General features: G+C 45.9%; 2 protein-coding genes across 7 annotated transcripts in view; one reads left to right on the top strand and one right to left on the bottom strand.

Annotated features, from left to right (window-relative positions):
* Positions 1-20,136, top strand: part of kcnk9 (potassium channel, subfamily K, member 9) — a 52,633-nt gene extending 32,497 nt beyond the window's left edge. Inside the window, exon 2 of the mRNA XM_077006086.1 lies at positions 17,182-20,136. Within this exon, the coding sequence (XP_076862201.1) occupies positions 17,182-18,134 (953 nt within the window). The 3' untranslated portion in view covers positions 18,135-20,136. The remainder of the gene's footprint in view (positions 1-17,181) is intronic.
* LOC143514652 (uncharacterized) lies at positions 1,981-12,977 on the bottom strand. 6 transcript variants are annotated; one of them, XM_077006089.1, is made up of 6 exons: positions 12,365-12,643; positions 6,220-11,513; positions 4,451-4,498; positions 4,136-4,212; positions 3,270-3,374; positions 1,981-3,072 (listed from the first exon to the last, which is right to left on the bottom strand). In XM_077006089.1, the coding sequence occupies exon 2, from the start codon at positions 8,865-8,867 to the stop codon at positions 7,725-7,727; it is 1,143 nt and encodes a 380-aa protein (XP_076862204.1). In that variant the 5' UTR covers positions 8,868-11,513; positions 12,365-12,643; the 3' UTR covers positions 1,981-3,072; positions 3,270-3,374; positions 4,136-4,212; positions 4,451-4,498; positions 6,220-7,724. The 6 variants fall into 6 exon arrangements, 3 of the variants coding, with proteins under 3 accessions (XP_076862204.1, XP_076862203.1, XP_076862202.1); XR_013130937.1 differs by lacking the exons at positions 6,220-11,513; positions 12,365-12,643 and adding exons at positions 12,657-12,777; positions 12,887-12,977 and having other exon boundaries at positions 1,981-3,374; XM_077006088.1 differs by having other exon boundaries at positions 1,981-3,374; positions 6,192-11,513.
* Positions 20,137-20,998: the final 862 nt, after the last annotated feature.

The raw sequence follows: 20,998 nt of genomic DNA, 5'->3' as shown, positions 1-20,998 counted from the left end.
GGAGGTCATTGTTGGTGGACCATATTTCTGACTCATTCACCTTCTCCCAATAACTAGTCTCTCTAGTATCTACAATCAAGCCGATTATGGTGGTATCATCTGCAAATTTCGATTTGAACAGATTTGAACAGATTCATTGTGAAATACCAGGTAATTAGCATACAGAGGAAGAAAGCAGTGTAACAGGACATAGCCCTGAGGCACTCCTCTACGTAACTCTGAGGTAAAATGTTCTAATTTGAGGTAAAATGTTCTACTTAACTATGAGGTAAAATGTTTGATTTTCATGGTTGAAAGTGCATAGTGATGTTCATCCTCAGCTGAACCGAACTCTATCAAGAAAAGAAATAATGCACATAATTGTTAGCAAAGTCTAAATGTCTCAAAATGTAATGAAGAGCAAGATTAATATTATTGTGAAGTATGTGATTGGCTCAATAAGTGAATTGATATGGATCCAATACTATTATATCTGGCTTCAGAGGAATAAGGATCATACGCTCAAATGCCTTCATAGCAACTGAAGTAAATGCTATGAGTCTAAAATCACTCAGTGAAGTGGTTTTGGCAGCTTTGGGCCCAGGGTTGATAATTAATTCTTTAAATCATTGTGGCACACTTGTAGAGAAATACTGCAGTTCTCTCAAGGTAACTCCCAAGTTTGTTATTGGCTCTGGCCACTCTTTGATCTCTTCTCGGTCCAAGTGAAGCCACAAAGCTCCAGTCATACTGAGGCGGGGTTGTGGGGTGGGGTAGTGGGCGGGGCCATGGGGGACGGGGCCATGCGGTAAGAGTGCCTCCTTTTTTGTTTGTTTGGAAATCAAACCTGGATTCTAGCAAACTTTTTGGAGAACAAACAAAAATTTTGCATTAATGTTTGTTTACATAATGTTTTACTGTATTAGGCGTTATTAATAATCTTTAAATATGACATGCTTTACATAGTAATAGTAAATGGAGTAAATTAAGAAAAAAAGGAAGCTAGAACATGAAGCAAATAAATAAACAAAAGCCGTAACAGCTAATCTACAGTTAGGTCTTATCACTGCTCTTATAGGTGATTTTATGCTACTAAAAAGTGAAGTCTGAAACTAAGAAGAGGCTGCCTGCCCTCTCTCTTGAGGTAGCAGGCCTGACCTGCGTGTTACTGTTGGCAGATCTGAGAGCTCTTCTGGGATCAAGCTTCATAATCAGCTCCTCGAGTTATGGAGTAGCAAGATCATAGAGCTGCCTGAAGGTCAGTAAGAGTCTCTTAAAGCCAGTTGTGAAAGACACAGGTAACTAGTGCAGCTGTTGGAGACCAGGTGAGGTATCCCTCAGTTGTGGGACATCTCAAGCATACGGTAGCTTTCTGAACCCTTCCAGCTGGACACGGAGGTCTTGGGAAAGCCACGATGGAGAGCATTTCTCACTGTCCACTGTTGAGAGAACGTCACAGACCCAGGATGATGGTCTCAGGTGATAAGAGTGCAACTTTGCAGACATTATTTACATGGTTTTAAAGCTATGGTACCAATTACTTCACTGGTACTAATGACCTCAGTGGTGCTAATGACCTTACTGGTACTAATGATCTCAGTGGTATTAATGACCTCACTGGTACTAATGACCTCAGTGGTATTAATGACCTAACTGGAACTAATGACTTCACAAGTGCTAATGACCTCACTGATACTAATGACTTGACAGGTACTAATGACCTCACTGGTACTAATGATGTCACTGGTATTAATGACTAGACTGGTACTGATGACCTCACTGGTACTAATGATCTCACTGTACTAATGACATCACTGGTACTAATGACTACACTGGTACTAATGACTTCAGAGTTGAGGTTTTGACTCCCAGGCAGCTCATGCTTTGTATATCATAATTAATATATGCAAGTTGCTCTGATTAGAGTGTCTGTGAGATGCTGAGATTGTAAATATTCATGTTGATATCCATTTGGCACAGAGCATCAAAGACAAACCCAGGTTAAATGTTACAGTGTTTTTACTCATGTAGACACACACTGCCTTTAATGTCTTGGGTGTAGATGGAGTGCTACATATTTCATACAGAATTTCCTTTCCTTTGATATAAATAATTAATATAATCTAGTGGTGTATGCAACGTGATGAATAACTTTTATGAGCTGAATATTTTTGGGTGCACTATTGTAAAACTATGGGTCTTATTTATTGAGTAATAACTGCTTAATTTCATGTACATCATTGGTCATGTTACATATGATCATTACACTTAACCGTGTTCAACACCCATATCCACATTTCCCACAAATACACAGTTCAAACAGGCAGTTTCTCAGGTCTCTATAAATCTTTTTTAAATGTCACACCTTCTCATACTAGTGCTCGTCTTTTAAATTGCAACTAGAGATAATTAGTGGCAAACTAATCCCTATGAAAGCTTCTTTTCTGCTGTATTCTCGTATCACTGAAAGCTGTCACCCAAAGGCATGCAAGTTTAATTATAATAGTGTGACCAGAGACATTTTCTACTTATATCAGATGATAACAGTAATATCAAGAGGTGTGTGTGTGTGTGTAAAGGGATGTTCCTTTGCTAGACACAAAACTCTGCCCATCTGCAGATGATGACAGATTGCACATGTGATGCCTTTAAAGACTTTTTCCATCTGTGCCACCAAATGTCGATCAGATGAATCCGAAGTGCCAGGTCATAAAGGAATGTCTCTCTTCGCTCTGGTGAAGCCCAGAGCGCAATCGATTCTGGCTTTTATGAGCTGAGCACTGATGTCTGGGGAAACAGAATAGGAGTTTTGTGTTCATTCAGTTCCGCCAGAGTGAGTGAGTGGAAGAGAACGAGAGAGAGAGAGACAGAGAGAGAGAGAGAGAGAGAGAGAGATTTTTGGGAAACTGCTAAGATATCTGATTCTGCAGCCCTGTGTTCTTCTTTGGTTCCTGCTACCTGAACTTTCACTGCTGCCACGCAATTCCTCAACGCAACTCGGCATGCGTTAGTTAATTAGCTGCCGAGTTGAGTCAGGTGGGCTGTCGGCAGGGGGTGCACTGGAGCATGCTTGGTCATCGACATGGTGCTGCCCTAGAATAAAAGACATATTTTTAAACTCAGATCCTGGACAGGCACAGTTTAGTTTTAATCCTGCTGCGGCTGTAGGGAAAGGCATGAGGCTACTGCTTTGACCCCACCGACAGCAATGTAAGGTGGTTGTAAGTTTGGTCCAAATCAGAATTTGAGTCGAGTCAAAAGTTCTGGTAATATAAAAGTATTTTTGGAACCCAGGAATGGACTGAAGAAGTGTGTCCCAGTTCTGCTGCGTGAGGTGGTCGATGTGCTGTTCCGTGGTACAGTTCACACAGCTGAGCCTGCTGCCTTGGGTCATTCTGGAAGGGGAATGAGAGAAAGATCAGGCAGTTACACTGAACCCTGTTCAGTACATCAGAATCGTCCTCAGTGTGAAACCCGACCAGTTTTATAGTGTGAAGTTTGGATTGTACATGAAATTGGACTCAATTCTGAAAACCACCTGAGAAAGCCTGACAAGGACCAGCTAAGGTGCCTGTGGGAGCAGGTAATGTGCAGATGGCGTGAGGAGGCAGACCCCACCAGGAGACCCCCACCAGGGGCTTGGTTCCTCTCTCCCTGTGCTAGTCTTTCAAGCCATGGTCAGAGATTTCAGGAGCACAAACTGGAAGGAGAAGAACCCCCCCTGCCATGGCAGTGTTTTGTGAAGCCAAGCTTGTGACGGCTAATCTTGGGAACACGCTGCCCTCCATCGTGTGTTCCCTTCTCAAACACAGCCCATTGAACTCATTAACTTCCCTACAGTGGAGCAACACTGGAGTGTGTAACTGGCCAGTGGAATATGGTTAAGAAGGCTTTGACTTTAATGACTACGGTTAAGGTGGGCGCAGGGGCACAGCCTTTAGTCAGAATCTGCTGGCTTTGCTCAGAAAACAAGAAGCAACAAGCAATAATATACTATTAATGTCATGTTAATGTCAGACAAACCCCCCACACCACCACCACCTTTTCAAACCGCTGACTATAGCTTTAAAAAGATCTCGTGCCTTATTCTACGGGGATTACACCTCTGACAGACATCACCTTAATCAGACCAAGAGCAATCAATGATTCTGCTTACCTGTGATTGGCCAATTTAACTCCTCACCATGGATACTTCTTGCTGTCCTCCAATTAGATGACCCAAGGAGGCGTGAACTAAGAGATGTAAGAGGTCACAGTGAAGGTTGTAGCAGGGCAGGTTTTGCCTTTTACTGTGAATTGTGTTTTGTACCTGAGCACATTTGAATATAGAATATCTGGATGATAACTTATGCGATTGTTTGTTTATTTATTGATTAGGATAATGAGTAGTTAACGGTTCAGCTGTTAATTTTGTAAAAGGGAAATTGGAGAAAATATTTTTGGGAAGGTTAATTAAATAAAATTGATTTACCTGAGACTCTTTTATAATGTTCTGGAATCGATGTGTTTTCCATCCACCCTATTGTAAATAAAACGTGAAGATTTTATCTTAAAAATGCTGCAAACGACTGTCACAAAGAATGAAAGAGTAATAAGTGATGCTGGGTGCCACTCTTTATGGAAAACACACACACACACACACACACACATTTTGATGGAAGGGCATTAGGACACTGATGTGTCAGGGAGATTTGACTCATGATCATGAGGGAGTTCACACACACATACCACTGCCACTCTCCACACACACACACACACACACACACACACACACACACACACACACACACACACACACACACACCACTGCCACTCTCCCACACACACACACACACACACACACACACACACATATAACACTGCCACTCTCCCACATACACACACACACACACACACACACACACACACACACACACACACACACACACACACACACACACACACACACACACACACACACATTCTTTTACTAGCACATATTATATTTAAAGCATTAGCTTACCCAGCTTAACCTTAAATGCTTACAAATTTATCAAACAGCTTTACAAAAAAACCCTGTTGATTCTGCCCTAAAATATGAATAGATGTATTTGTCTGGATACTGATATCATCATATTGACATTTTGTCAGTGCATTGGTGTGTGACTGGATTCCTCCATGCGTGCTGTGTAGTATCTAGGGAACAAGTATTTGGTTTTCAAGGGAAACCAGGGGCTTGACTCAGAATGTTGGAGGTGCATTTAAAGGCACCAGTACAGGAGTAGGAGCACAGTCTAGCACAGGGTTGCCTCTCCCCAAACTCCCCCAGTACAGGAGTAGGAGCACAGTCTAGCACAGGGTTGCCTCTCCCCAAACTCCCCCAGTACAGGAGTAGGAGCACAGTCTAGCACAGGGTTGCCTCTCCCCAAACTCCCCCAGTACAGGAGTAGGAGCACAGTCTAGCACAGGGTTGCCTCTCCCCAAACTCCCCCAGTACAGGAGTAGGAGCACAGTCTAGCACAGGGTTGCCTCTCCCCAAACTCCCCCAGTACAGGAGTAGGAGCACAGTCTAGCACAGGGTTGCCTCTCCCCAAACTCCCCCAGTACAGGAGTAGGAGCACAGTCTAGCACAGGGTTGTCTCTCCCCAACTCCCCCAGTACAGGAGTAGGAGCACAGTCTAGCACAGGGTTGTCTCTCCCCAAACTCCCCCAGTACAGGAGTAGGAGCACAGTCTAGCACAGGGTTGCCTCTCCCCAAACTCCCCCAGTACAGGAGTAGGAGCACAGTCTAGCACAGGGTTGCCTCTCCCCAAACTCCCCCAGTACAGGAGTAGGAGCACAGTCTAGCACAGGGTTGCCTCTCCCCAAACTCCCCCAGTACAGGAGTAGGAGCACAGTCTAGCACAGGGTTGCCTCTCCCCAAACTCCCCCAGTACAGGAGTAGGAGCACAGTCTAGCACAGGGTTGCCTCTCCCCAAACTCCCCCAGTACAGGAGTAGGAGCACAGTCTAGCACAGGGTTGCCTCTCCCCAAACTCCCAAAGTGTTTTACCTGCTCTTTCAATACTGCTTCAAAACCCCTGAAGTAATCAATGATTGGTGGATATATTGAATCAGCAGGTGCATTTTGAAATTAATTAATAATTATTTTATTAATACATCTATTTATACAGGGTGCACATGTTTGTGTGTGTGTCTAGTGAATGTGAATGGAAGTGAATACAGTTTTCTCACTCGTTTCAGTGCTTTTCTTGGAACTCACTGAAAGTCTCCAAAACCAAAGGCTGGCTGTCCGTGAACGTTGGATCAAATGGAAGGAGTTGGGTTGTTTACTGTGGAGTTTGGCAGGGGCCTCCATCCACAGAAGGACTTCTCTGGTCATCAGCAATCTGGCCATCTCCGTCCTCCGAGTCTGACTAACCAGACCTGACCTTCAGGCTCATGCCTGTGTGACTGGTGCGATGCTACGGCCACCTGTGACTTCTGTGCTGGGACCACTGGTGCCTCCTCTTCAGGGTCGGAGGGAACACTGCCGAGCTGACGCCACGTCGGTTCTCACTGTGACGTGGAACCAGGGAACCACAACCAGGGGCTGCGTCCCACGCAGAAATGTCATGGCTACAGATTAGCCACTGGTAACATACATTACCAGGCACAAATAGCCATTTATAAAGAAAAAACTGTGCAAACAGTGTGAAGTACTGTGCAACAGTAATCTGTAATCTGTAATAAACAAAACAGACGTCTCATTCATCAGGGCCTTTCTTGGAAAGCCCAGAAAAGAGGCACTATCCTCTTTTCTACTGGAGATTCCAAGAGTGGTCCTGATGAATCTCTGTTCTTTGTTAGATTACCCCCAACACAGTGATTAGCTCCATGTTTGATCCCATGATCATCAGAGGGGTTTCTTTGGTGGTTCTCTAATTACATTAGGATCTCACAAGTGCAGGTTGGTTTTCTTGTATTTCCCCATTTTCCCCATCACAGAAGGACTGTGAACAAGGCAGATGTGGATCACAGGAGAGCTTCTGTCCAAACCTACACTACATGACCAAAAGCATGTGGACATCTGGCCATCACATCCCTGTGGGTTTGATGGACATCCTATTCCAGAGCCAATGGCATTAATACGGATGGAGTCCATATTAATGCTGGTCTTAATGCACATTAAAGGCTGGTTGTTTCAGCCTTTATTCTTCTGGGAGATCTTTGTAGTGTGCCTTAGGGATTTGGATCCACTCAGTCAAAAGAGGTCAAGCACTGATGCTAGATGGAGCAGGAGTACAGTGTGTTCTCAAGATGGCTCACAGTCGACTCTCCAATTCATGCCTCAATTCACCTCAATTCAGAGCTCTGTGAGAACTTGTGAATCCAGGTCTACATGGACCTTGCGCAGGAGTACAGTGCCATACTGGACCAGGATGAGGCCTTCCCCAAACCGCTACCACAAAGTCAGGAGCTTATAATCATCGAAAATGAAAAAAAAGTGTGGTTGCTCCACCCGTCCTGTGAAGGTCCCACCCCTGTTCTGGGGTTGATGTTGCTGGTGTGTGGTTGCTCCACCCGTCCCGTGAAGGTCCCCCCCTGTTCTGGGGCTGATGTTGCTGGTGTGTGGTTGCTCCACCCGTCCCGTGAAGGTCCCACCCTATTCTGGGGCTGATGTTGCTGGCGTGTGGTTGCTCCACCCGTCCCGTGAAGCTCCCCCCATGTTCTGGGGCTGATGTTGCTGGTGTGTGGTTGCTCCACCCGTCCCGTGAAGGTCCCACCCTATTCTGGGGCTGATGTTGCTGGTGTGTGGTTGCTCCACCCGTCCCGTGAAGGTCCCCCCCTGTTCTGGGGCTGATGTTGCTGGCGTGTGGTTGCTCCACCCGTCTCGTGAAGGTCCCCCCCGTTCTGTGGCTGATGTTGCTGGTGTGTGGTTGCTCCACCCGTCTCGTGAAGGTCCCACCCTGTTCTGGGGTTGATGTTGCTGGCGTGTGGTTGCTCCACCCGTCCCGTGAAGGTCCCACCCCTGTTCTGGGGCTGATGTTGCTGGTGTGTGGTTGCTTCACCCGTTCCGTGAAGGTCCCCCCCTGTTCTGGGGCTGATGTTGCTGGTGTGTGGTTGCTCCACCCGTCCCGTGAAGGTCCCCCCCTGTTCTGGGGCTGATGTTGCTGGCGTGTGGTTGCTCCACCCGTCCCGTGAAGCTCCCCCCCTGTTCTGGGGTTGATGTTGCTGGTGTGTGGTTGCTCCACCTGTCCCGTGAAGGTCCCCCCCCCCTGTTCTGGGGCTGATGTTGCTGCCGTGTGGTTGCTCCACCCGTCCCGTGAAGCTCCCCCCATGTTCTGGGGCTGATGTTGCTGGCGTGTGGTTGCTCCACCCGTTCCGTGAAGGTCCCCCCCCTGTTCTGGGGCTGATGTTGCTGGCGTGTGGTTGCTCCACCCGTCCCGTGAAGGTCCCCCCCTGTTCTGGGGCTGATGTTGCTGCCGTGTGGTTGCTCCACCCGTCCCGTGAAGGTCCCACCCTATTCTGGGGCTGATGTTGCTGGTGTGTGGTTGCTCCACCCGTCCCGTGAAGGTCCCACCCTGTTCTGTGGCTGATGTTGCTGGTGTGTGGTTGCTCCACCCGTCCCGTGAAGGTCCCACCCTGTTCTGTGGCTGATGTTGCTGGTGTGTGGTTGCTCCACCCGTCTCGTGAAGGTCCCCCCCGTTCAGTGGCTGATGTTGCTGGCGTGTGGTTGCTCCACCCGTCCCGTGAAGGTCCCACCCCTGTTCTAAAGCTGCCGTTGCTTCCAGAGGCGCTGAGGGACTCTGTAGAGAGCGGAGCAGCAGTGGGCAGGTGATGTTTATGTGCTACACGCTTCAGCACACGGCCGTCCTGCTCCGAGGGGTTTGTGTGGTCTGATGCTTCCAGGATGAGCTGTAGCTCCATTTCATCATAGTAGCACTGGCGGGTGGCCCGGGGCAGATCAAGCAGAGCAGAAATGTCATGGCCTATCTTGGGGCAAAGGTGTCATCCCATGTTTAAGCTCACTATGCTCCTCAGTATGAGCTGCCCTACTGCCAGTCATGGTCTATAGAGACTGCACGTGCTTTTATTCAGCTTGTTACCAATGGCCAAACAGTGTATTATTACACTGTGTTTGTGAACCGAATGACTGGCATGTTCTACATTTTTTAGCTTTTTTCCCTTTTGTGGTCAGAACAGAACGGAATTCGAGGGCTTAATACAATTTTTTGCATTATATTGTAAATTTAATTTGTATTAAATTGTTTTTCTGTATATAAGCCACCATACCTAATCCTAACCCAACCTAACCCTAACCCTACCAGACTACTCTGAAACAGGCAGGTGGAGTATCTGAACTAACCTGCATCACTGCACCCACCACACCTGCTGTTGGTGTAACTGAGTAACTGAGGCAATGAAGATCTTCTGGACCTTCTGAAACTGACGGTTTGCGATGTAGGTTCTCCTTGTAGGTTCTCCTTGAAGGCTGCTCTGACTTAATCAAACATGAATGGCTTATAGGCACTTCAACAGTTTTGATTTAACAGGAATATAAAATATTTATAGAAACCTTTTAGAAAAACAACATGTCTGTTTTGCTGTTCCTGTTTCTCTTTGTACTCATCTCTTTCTTTCTTTCTCTCTCTCTCTCTCTCCATGTTCTTTTTCGCTCTGTCTCTCTCATTCTCATTAACATGCAGTAGCTCATGGTCATTATCACTGCCTTGCTGAGGGTATAATTGGAGGTGGATTAACAGGTGAACAGGACAGGCAGAAGGCAGCGATGTAAAGCACTTCCACAGTAATGGACCTGTCTGTTAGGGGCCCACACTTCATGGTGATACCATCAGGGGAACAGGCAGCTTTCAACCAACAAGCTTAAGCAGTCTTACTGTTAAACATGATGTACAGCCACGCTGACGCTTGGTACTTCTGCGCTACCTTTACCTCTCTCTCCCTCTCTCTCTCTTTCTCTCTCTCTCTCCCAATCTCCCTCGTTCTGTCTCTCTCTCTCTCTCTCTCTCTCTCTCTCTCTCTCTCTATCTCCCTCTCTCTCTTCCTGTCTCTCTCTCTCTCTCCCTTCCTCCAGATATAAAGTTCAATTAACGCTTCTCCATTGCAAAAGACTTTTGTAAATAATAAAATGGATGTAGGATGAAATCTACATGTAGGATTTTGATATATCTGATCTGCATCAGATGTGCAAAGGCTTATAATTTGCTTGCAATTTCTGGACCAGACTACAGTAAAACATTCATTTAAAGCAACAGTCAACCCAGAATGCTGAGAACACTAGTCTAATTAGGGCTGGCAGACATACATCTGATCCCGCCTCTCTCTTTACACACCTGTAAAACTCTAAATCCTGAATGAGAAGCTCACAACAGGCCTTAATGGTTTGATGTCGTTTGTCAGATGTTCTTACCCAGATTGATTTACATATTTGTCAGTATAGACAGATCCTAGGGATTAACAGCTTGTGTTAGCAGCTCCTTGTGCTGTCTGCCTGGCCAGGTGAGACACTATAGAAAGGAGAGGCTTTCTGTCTCATTACTGCACATCAGGGTGGGAAATCGAACTACACGCGTTTCCACTGCCAGACCAGTGGCAACGTTGCTTGGTGGCTGAGCTGCAATTGAACTCCGGTCCTAAACCCTCTAGAAAGAGCTGGAGCCGTGTTCCCTGGGAAAGCACTCTGTAGTGTGGGTCCTGTTCATAGGCCAGTATTCCAGCTGTTACACACACTGTTTGGGATTTATTTGACCTTTCCTGTTCCTACAAATCATTACTGAGACTTCTTCCAGTAAGGTCCACACTTTTAAAAGTCTCTCTTTCACACACACACACACACACACACACACACACACACACACACACACACACACACACACACACACACACACACACACACACACACACACACACACACACGCACAATGGCAATTGAATTATAAAGTCAAAATAATTAAGTCATAATAATATCAGTATGGGTACAATGCGTTCTGTCTCTTAGACATAAAAACCCTCTAATCAGCACAATCAGAGAGAGCTGACCAGGCTGGACGGCTGACACAGACTCACTGACTCAGCACAGAGCACAGTAATTTAATTCTCACGTCCCTGCTCCCTGTCGAACCGTCAAATACGTGTTCAAATATCCTTGTTCACGTCCACCACAAGGAGACCAGAGACTGCGCCGCATCTCGCCACCGAGCTGAGGTGACAGTTTCAGTTCCACAGCTTCGCCTCTTGATGGCGCTGTTTTTGGGAGCTAGCAGGGACCGTGCTCTTATTTACAATTAGCGTGCGTGTAGCCAGGAGGCTCAAATCAGCGATACCAATCAGCGCCACGCTGGGCCAGAGTTGCAGCACGTGTTCATTCCATCATTGTGTGCAGAGTTAAACGGGCCCGGCAGGAGTCCCGTTAACTCCGTGACTGCAGGATACAGCGAGCAGGCTCCCCACACACCCGTGTGATTTAATCCCGAGCAGTCAAACTCACGTCCTGACGAGCCATTCCAACATGTGCATTTCCCATATAGCCTCGGTTATTACGCCATGATGTACCTACATAAACAGAATGATGACCTTTAATATATCTGAATATTCAACACCCACGGAGCGGGGCCGCCTGCTTTAGCATGTCGCTTCTCTAAAGAGAAATGGACAGAGTAGGTCGTGTCAGTGTTTTCTTTTTACAAAAGTAGTGCTACTTATTCTGAGTTTAGCCCTGTACCCCCTCCACCCCAGACCAGCCCTCAGAGAAGCCCAATTACTGTGTGCAGTACAGGCTACCTAGAAACTATATATTAATTAGTGAGCCTGGAACACGAGAGGGAGGTGGAGAGGGAGGTGGAGAGGGAGGTGGAGAGGGAGGTGGAGAGGGAGGTGAAGAGGGAGGTGAAGAGGGAGGTGAAGAGGGAGGTGAAGAGGGAGGTGGAGAGGGAGGTGAAGAGGGAGGTGAAGAGGGAGGTGGAGAGGTGGGGGACTTGGTTAAGTATCTGTTGGGCACTGGGGGACACAATGGTAAAAAAAAAAGAAGAGAGGCTCATCAGAGAAATTTTAATTAGTCTACTGTTCATCGTGACAAGTTGCTAAAGGCTTTGAGATTTCTAAAGCTTTGTTGGGTTCTAATGGTTTTTAATGACATTTCAGAGCATGGAGAGAGTCTGTGTCTGGGGTTAAACTGCTCTGTGCATGCCGATGACTTCCTGGACCCAGTGCGATAGAGCTCAGACTCAACAAGTACATTTGTATATGTGTTTGTACAACGGTCACACTTAGCTTAACCCCCCCGGTGTGGTTTTGTCTTCTGTGGTGCCGCTGAAACTGCTCACACCGCCGCAGCCGGAGCGTAGGCACCACCATTTCACCATGCAGCTTTTTAAATTGGGTCTGAAAGGTTGACATCCACTTACTTTGGCACCGTCGTACGTTTCGATGCTTTTACGACTCGTCCTGATTATATTTAACTGATGACTCACCACTTCTAGGGAGCCTCGCGACCCCCAACACACACACACACACACACACACACACACACACACACACACACACACACACACACACACACACACACACACACCATGACTAAGCGCAACCCGGAGAGGGAGCGGTGACGCGCAGCGCGGGTGTAGATCGACCCACTTCCGCAGATAACAACAACAACGCGGCGCTGCGTATCTCGGCTGCGCAGCGCTCCGTACTCACGGCAAATAAACCTCCCACGTCGGCTGGGGTCTTAATCTTATTTGGCAGCTCTGCGTGCGCCCCGCTCCAGCGGGCTCTCTAAAGACAGATAACAGGGGGCGAGGTGGCTCATTGAACGGGGCTGCAAGAGACAAGAATTATTAGCCTGCTTCGTACGCGCACAGCGCGGCTAAGATCAGCGTCGGTAGACACAGGCTAGCGGCAAGGTGATGATCACCACGTGGGCCTACTGTGTTCTGAAGTCTGTTTTCTAAAGCATGCTGCAGACACTGACATCTGATGTACACCCTTGTAGTAATGGAGTCAGAATCAGAAACACTTCAATGAGTGGGTACATTTAAAGAGTTTGGGTGTGGGTGAGATTGGTGCTGCACAGGGGGGCAGTGTAGAAGACCGAATAAGACCAATAAAGTAATGGAATAGGTGTTAGAATGATATATTTATACAAAAGGACAGGGTGTATAACACTACCAATACCAGAACATGATCGTGGGTAGGCATTTACTGCACTATAGGTTCTGATTGCTAGTGCAATTTGGGCAATGAGAGAACTAACGATGGGTTTCGTAGCCAATAACACATTGACATGTATAATAAACTTAACAAACTAATAGACCAGATCTATTTGGTAATTGGTAATAATCTCTCATGGTCAGATTTTATGTGAGGTGTTTGTGACAATTGAGGTTTATTTTAGCGTTGAAATTGCTCTTGCTGTTGACGAAGGTCCTCTGCGTCCAATGAACATCAGCAGATACCCGAAAGTATGAATAAACATAGATTAATTAGCATATTACAGTATAGCATTTCTCATGTGCTTTTGGTCATATCCAATTAGGTGCGTTAATGACACAGCTAGTATTGCTTCCTGCTATGAGCAGGCTGTCTTTATTATAATGTCTTTGCCTAATAGCTCCAAACATGTATAGTGAAAATTGTGTGGCGTGTGGTGGTTTTGGACTCGTGGTGTATGGGGGCCGTCCACACCTGGCAGGTCTAATCATACATCCTTCACCTCTTGACTCGTGATCCCCTTAAACTGCACAGCTGGCAGTATTTGGAAATGTTTGTTTGAACCTGCAAGGGTGAGTGCAAGTGTGTGTATGGTGCCTGTGTATGTGTGTATGGTGTCTGTGTGTATGGTGCCTGTGTGTGTGTATGGTGTCTATGGTGTCTGTGTGTGTTCATGCATGCATGCGTGTCTGTTGGTGTGGACGGGGGTCAAACGAACTGTGAGCACTTGGTCGTAAAGGAAACTCTCCCCAGTCGCTGGTTGCAAATGGAATCGATTGAGTGTGCGCTAAAAATAGCCCACAAGCCAGGAGCGTGTGCAGGAGGGGCGGCCGGGGTCCAGGAGAGCGCAGAGATCAATGCTGACAGGACCAAACGAACAGCAGAGACGTACGTTCCCCCCAAGGCACCGGCATTAGAAGGGCCAGCATGGTGGGCGTGCAGCTCCCCCTGTGGCTGATCGCAGTACTGGACAAGCTGTCTATAATGCAGTGGTTGAACTGTGTACCGGCCCAGTTGGGTGGCGTTTTTGCCCAAAGTGACATGCAATACACCAAGCAGGTACTGCAGTGACCTGTCTTATTACCTCGTATACTAATCAACATACTGCCTGCCATATTACTCACAAAACTCTGCCCCTCACACTACCTGCAATATCACCTTCCATATCGTACACAATGCTTTCCACTATACTTCCCAGCATACTGACTATGGAGAATGAATGGCAGACTCAGGTTTACAACCTAATGCATTGTCATACTGTATTTTCATGCCATCCCAGTATCCCATAAGTCAACATGGAAAGGTGCGATGGGGTCCAAGTGACTCAGCAACTTTTAGCTCTTTGCCTCCAGATAAAGGCTCATTAAGCTAAAAGCTTTACTGGCCTGTGCAGGCCGCCTGCCTTTTCTAAACCAATAATGTCCACTCGTTCCTCCTCCCTCCTGTCTAGTGAACAAAAAGGGAAAAAGGGACATTTGTCTGATTGAACACCTCCAGTATGATCTCTGAACCAGCCAAATGAGTGATGTGGATCCTTTCTTTTTTTCTTTTGGGGGGGGGGGGGGTGTATGTGGGTGGGTGCATGTGTCATGGGTGTATGTGGATGTATATATGTGTGTGTGTGTGTGTGTTGGTGGGCCTGACGGATGATGAGTTTGGTGACGTTTGTGAACAAAGCCAGTGCTTCATTCTACAAGAAAAACAAATCACAGGCTGATGGGTTAATGCAAAACTGAAAAGAGCTCATACCACTTTGGAAAAATGGTGGATATCTAATGTGAGTAACCTCACTTTACATGAAGCAAATTAGGGGGGATAAGCATTTATCACCTTTTTTCCTTAAATCTCAGTACATTGTTTTCATGATATTCATTAGTTACATTTAATTCATCTATGTTGTTTTTTTCTTGGATGGTAAGTGTTCTGACATTAGTGAAGTAGGTGGAGTATACCTTCTGACATCAGTGATGATGGTGGAGTATACCTGCTGACATTAGTGATGATGGTGGAGTATACCTGCTGACATTAGTGATGATGGTGGAGTATACCTGCTGACATTAGTGATGATGGTGTAGTATACCTGCTGACATTAGTGATTATGGTAGAGTATACCTGCTGACATTAGTGATGATGGTAGAGTATACCTGCTGACATTAGTGAAGTAGGTGGAGTATACCTGCTGACATTAGTGATGATGGTGAAGTATACCTGTTGACATTAGTGATGATGGTGAAGTATACCTGCTGACATTAGTGATGATGGTATAGTATACCTGCTGACATTAGTGATTATGGTAGAGTATACCTGCTGACATCAGTGATGATGGTAGAGTATACCTGCTGACATTAGTGATGATGGTAGAGTATACCTGCTGACATTAGTGAAGTAGGTGGAGTATACTTGCTGACATTAGTGATGATGGTAGAGTATACCTGTTGACATTAGTGATGATGGTGAAGTATACCTGCTGACATTAGTGATGATGGTATAGTATACCTGCTGACATTAGTGATTATGGTAGAGTATACCTGCTGACATCAGTGATGATGGTAGAGTATACCTGCTGACATTAGTGATGATGGTAGAGTATACCTGCTGACATTAGGGATGATGGTGGAGTATACTTGCTGACATTAGTGATGATGGTAGAGTATACCTGCTGACATTAGTGATGATGGTAGAGTATACCTCCTGACATTAGTGAAGTAGGTGGAGTATACCTGCTGACATTAGTGATGATGGTAGAGTATACCTCCTGACATTAGTGAAGTAGGTGGAGTATACCTCCTGACATTAGTGATGATGGTTGAGTATAGTATTGAAAGTATTGTCATATATTATATATGTGTTGTCATATCTTATGCCTATTGAGTGAAGGAGTCTGAAGATTAGGAGTTCCCTTCTAGCATCTTTTTACAAAAAGTAATTGTATTTATTTTTAAGAGCTGTTTGTACATTTCTAAATGATTCTGTTTCCTACATTTTGCCTAATGTTTCAACTAATCTGTGAGGCCTCCTGGTTGTCTCTTCTGGGGTTATGGTGTTAGCCTTCATAAAGATGAGTCAGGGGTGTTGGGACAGATATACAGGCAACCATATGGTAGCAGTTCAGGCTGTATTCACAAAAACCTCTAATGAGAAGGATGAGCTGGCATTGTTCTGTCCAAAATCCATATATACATATTGTTGGAGTGCTGTAATCTATCAAACAATGACAGAACTCTGCTCTAGAATGCTCTAGAAAGTCTGAGCGTTTTGTCGGTGCTCGCTCATGAACTAATAATTGGTTAGAGGACTCATTTGCATAATGCAGCCTTCTGCTCTGCCCATATTGCATATACCTCGATGACGATTAAGCAGTGATATACCGCCTGTGGGAGTGGAGCTTGCTTATTCAGTCTATGAGTGCAAGTGAGAAAGCTGAGCTACATGTTAGAGGAACTGCATGAAGCTTCACTAACCAAACACACAGAGCTTCACATGTAGCCCTAGTAATAACTGGAGCAATCACACAACTAAATTTTTTAGCTACTTTGTATAAAGCAATGGCAGGGGGTTTATGAATATTAATGTGTTTATATCGGGGGGGGGGGGGGGGTTCAACAAAAAATGTGTTTACTGTGATATCAAGCAGTAGTTGGACGAGTTTCTGATGTATTCTGACTGACTCTTGAAAATCTGCTGCAGGATTCCATGGAACAGACACTTTCAGCCGGAGCAGACTTTGGAAACAGCATTTTCACAGCTGTTTGTACATTTAACGAGCCAAAGTAGAAATGAAAATGGCCAGAAATTGTGTTTAACTTGGATATTGAACCTAAAATGAAAAATTATAGTTTAACAAATTCTTCTCTCTGCAGGCTTGTTTGCCAAGCGAGCACGACGTCCAGTCCTTGAAGCTCCACTACAGACCACGTGGGTCTGGCTGGGCTCTGAGATTCCCCTCTGAGTCGCTCTGTACTGTGTGTGGCAGGTCATGGCCTGATCCCGTGTGTCTTCTGCTTCCCCTCAGGGTACGGTCACGCGGCTCCGGGCACGGATGCGGGGAAGGCCTTCTGCATGTTCTACGCCGTGCTGGGCATCCCGCTGACACTGGTGATGTTCCAGAGCCTCGGAGAACGCATGAACACCTTCGTGAAGTACCTGCTCAAGCGTATCAAGAAGTGCTGTGGCATGCGCATCACCGAGGTTTCCATGGAGAACATGGTGACGGTGGGTTTCTTCTCCTGCATGGGCACCCTGTGCATCGGCGCGGCCGCGTTCTCGCACTATGAGGACTGGAGCTTCTTCCAATCGTACTACTACTGCTTCATCACGCTCACCACCATCGGCTTCGGGGACTTTGTGGCCCTGCAGAAGAACCGGGCCTTGCAGAGGAAGCCATTATACGTGGCCTTCAGCTTCATGTACATCCTGGTGGGGCTGACGGTGATCGGCGCGTTCCTGAACCTGGTGGTGCTGCGCTTCCTCACCATGAACAGCGAGGACGAGCGACGGGACGCGGAGGAGCGCGCATCGCTGGCCGGCAACTGGAGCAGCACAGTGGTGCACGTCCAGGAGGGGGCGCCGGGGAGGGGCCGGCGCGAGCGCCGCGAGAGGCACGAGCAGCAGTCACGCTTCAGGTCGGAGGTCGCCGACCTGCAGTCGGTGTGCTCATGCATGCGCTACCGCTCGCACGAGTTCGGGAGCTCGGCCGCCCTCGCGCTGGGGCCCGAGGGAGGGGGAGGAGGAGGAGGAAGAGGTGGCATGGGGGTGGGCGGAAGGGCATTTGCACACCAGAACTCTTTCAGCTGCCAGCTGAGCCCACCCCAGTACTTCCACTCTGCGGTGACGTACCGCATCGAGGAGATCTCACCCAGCACCCTGAAGAACAGCTTCCTGCCCTCCCCCATCAGCTCCGTGTCCCCCGGCCTGCACAGCTACACGGACAACCTCCGCCTGATGAGACGACGCAAATCCGTTTGAACCCGCTGGTCCCCCGGCCTTGGCCCCGCCCCCAACACTGGCCCCGCCCATGCCCTGGACTCTGGCTTTCGCCCCCATACTTCTTCCCTTTTTCAATTAAAATGAAATTGATTCATCAATACCTTAAATCACACACATTCTTTCACGCGCACACGCACACACACACACACACACACACACACACACACACACACACACACACACACACACACACACACACACACACACACACTGCATCTGCAAAAGCTGCTTCTTAACCAAAATCACATTTCAGTTTTGTCCTTGAGGTGAGAGGCTACAGGCTGGGAGGAGCTCTGGAGTGGTGGGAGGTGCCAGCCCACTGAAACTCCTCCCCCAGGATGAACAGCATGAAGCATGCTCATGGGTCATCTGCCTTGTTGTCATCGTACACTCGTCTGCGGGCTGCTGTTTGCCTCTGTTCTGGGGCAAAATCTCCCAAACCTGAATTTACGACCTTATGACCTTGGTGTGACATCGGATGACAGCCCCTCGAGCTCCGACAACAACACTGAGGAAGGAGCTTAAACCTAGTTTTTTTTACAGGGAAAGACTAATGAAGCTGATTTGTCTTTTACTTAAAAGATCATTTCAAGTTTGCGGGGTGGGAGGAGTCTCAAGTGCCACATCACTGAATGACAAACTAAATCAAAAACTGCTTTGAACCACAACTTACTTTTAAAGACATAAATATATTTTCCTTTAATAGTTTTCTTTATATTTATTTTGTTTTCCTTTTCATTTTTTACAAGCAATGTTATTTAGGAAGACACTGGTTTCTTTAAAGAAATGTCATGCCAAAATATCATTGTCAACCCAAGCATGCACATTTGTCTCTTGTTGTTACCTTATCTTGTCATTTCCTTTTTTTTATTTGAATATCATTTCCTTTACAGGGAGGGTTTGTAAATTGTATGTGTATGTAGAGATTTTCCAATTGTATAATATACAGAAGTGATTGGAGGGAAGAGTAAAAGCCTTCAGGTTTCGCCTGATCAATAAAGTTCATCGTTGCATGTGCTTGGTTAAAACTGGTATGCATAAACTGTCAAAGGGGTAACAAGAGCAATCATGCCAATGGATTGAGTATCAGAAGCAAATAATCCTTTAAATTTATTTTCTAAAAATAAAGCTTATCAAACTGCTACTAATGGTATGTCACGAACATTTCATAAAGACACATTCAGAGGACCTTTGACATCAATGACCTTAACTTAAAAATAGGTACACAGCAGCTGAACTTTGATCTTTCCATGATTACACAGTTCTGTTCTGCTTCAAACTCCTCAATGGCTCTTCCAGAGAAATAAGCACCAACGTTCTACAGTTGAGAGTTTTCAAATGCTGTAGGGGAACCTACAGCGTACATGTCTCAGAACTTTTAAGAGACTTTATATCAAGCAGATAGGCCATGTAAGGCCAGCTCCAGTTGTTTGTGATTTTCTGCCTTCTGGCTGTTTGGTGTGAGGAAGGTGTATGGGTGTTTGGTGTGAGGAGGGTTTGGAAGGTGGCGTGTTTGGTAACCACTTCTCAGGTGTGAGGAGGGTGGAGAGTTTGGAAGGTGGCGTGTTGGGTAACCACTCATTCTCAGGTATTGAACGGAGGGGTTTCCGTGTTCAACACCCAGATTACAACTTTTCCATCACAACTTACCACCAGGATGTATTTAGCTTCTTTTGACCATGCTCAGCATTACAGCGGGAGGTGTTTAAGTTGGTCTCTTCACTAAAGGCAGCCAGGAGATCCAGTCCAATATGACCTCCTCAGAATGCCTTTTAGCACCTGGACGCTCCCTTAAAATGGAGGCTGGTTGCTATTAATCAATTCCAATTCTGACATGTTTCAAAATGATCCCAGGTGGACATCACATGTTACAGTTAGCCAGAGTTTACAAAATGTACTATATGGATGTGCATCCATGCATATGCAAATACAAGTGAAACACCTATGTGGGAGGTTTTTACATTCTACCTATAAGATTAGTGTTTATTTTAATAAATATTTATACATTAATATATAGTATAAATATCAGGTGAATAACTGCAGAGTACTGTAGTAAGAGAGTGTATATATATATATATATATATATATATATATATATATATATATATATATATATATATATATATATATATATATATATATATATATATGCAACATTTTTGTAAATTACAGAGTTTCCAGAGAGATAAGATGTTTTGGACAGAGATCCTTCATCACCTTAAGAATGTAGATCAGTTCTTTTTCTGTGGTTTTCATTCTGATGGTCTGAAGGTGTTCAGCACATGGATCAGCAAGTCTTGTTATTGTCTCAATGGTCATGACAAGCATGTTGATGTTTTTGTCTGGAGTGTAGGAGATTAATGGAGGGTCCTTAAAAGGGAGGCGCTCTCTGCCTCACCCTGGAGGATCCTGAATGGTTTCATAGCCACTCTTTTATTTCTAGGATGATAAGTCAGCACCAAAGGAGTTCTTGTTGTCTCAACAGTAGATAGTTTATAGGCCAGTGCGTCCACTCTCTGCAGAAGTGAAACACTTGCTCCAGTTTAGTCATCAAATTGGCTAAATGTACTTGGACTAAGTTCAGATTTACCAGCCATGTCAACCTTTTTCAAAGATGTTTGAAAGAAAACAACAAAAAACAGCTGCCCCCTACAGGTCAGTGCTAACCCTAACTCTAACCCTAATCCCTTGCCCACTCTCTGTCAGAGATGTACTGTTTCTCTGGAAAGTCTGTGCATTTCACAAAAATGTAGAGTATCTATCTATCTATCTATCTATCTATCTATCTATCTATCTATCTATCTATCTATCTATCTATCTATCTATCTATCTATCTATCTATC

Source organism: Brachyhypopomus gauderio, chromosome 5 (genome assembly GCF_052324685.1).
Source record: "Brachyhypopomus gauderio isolate BG-103 chromosome 5, BGAUD_0.2, whole genome shotgun sequence".
NCBI lineage: Eukaryota > Metazoa > Chordata > Actinopteri > Gymnotiformes > Hypopomidae > Brachyhypopomus > Brachyhypopomus gauderio.
The sequence above is the reverse complement of the archived record's forward strand: the minus strand, read 5'-3'. Positions and strand labels throughout refer to the sequence as shown.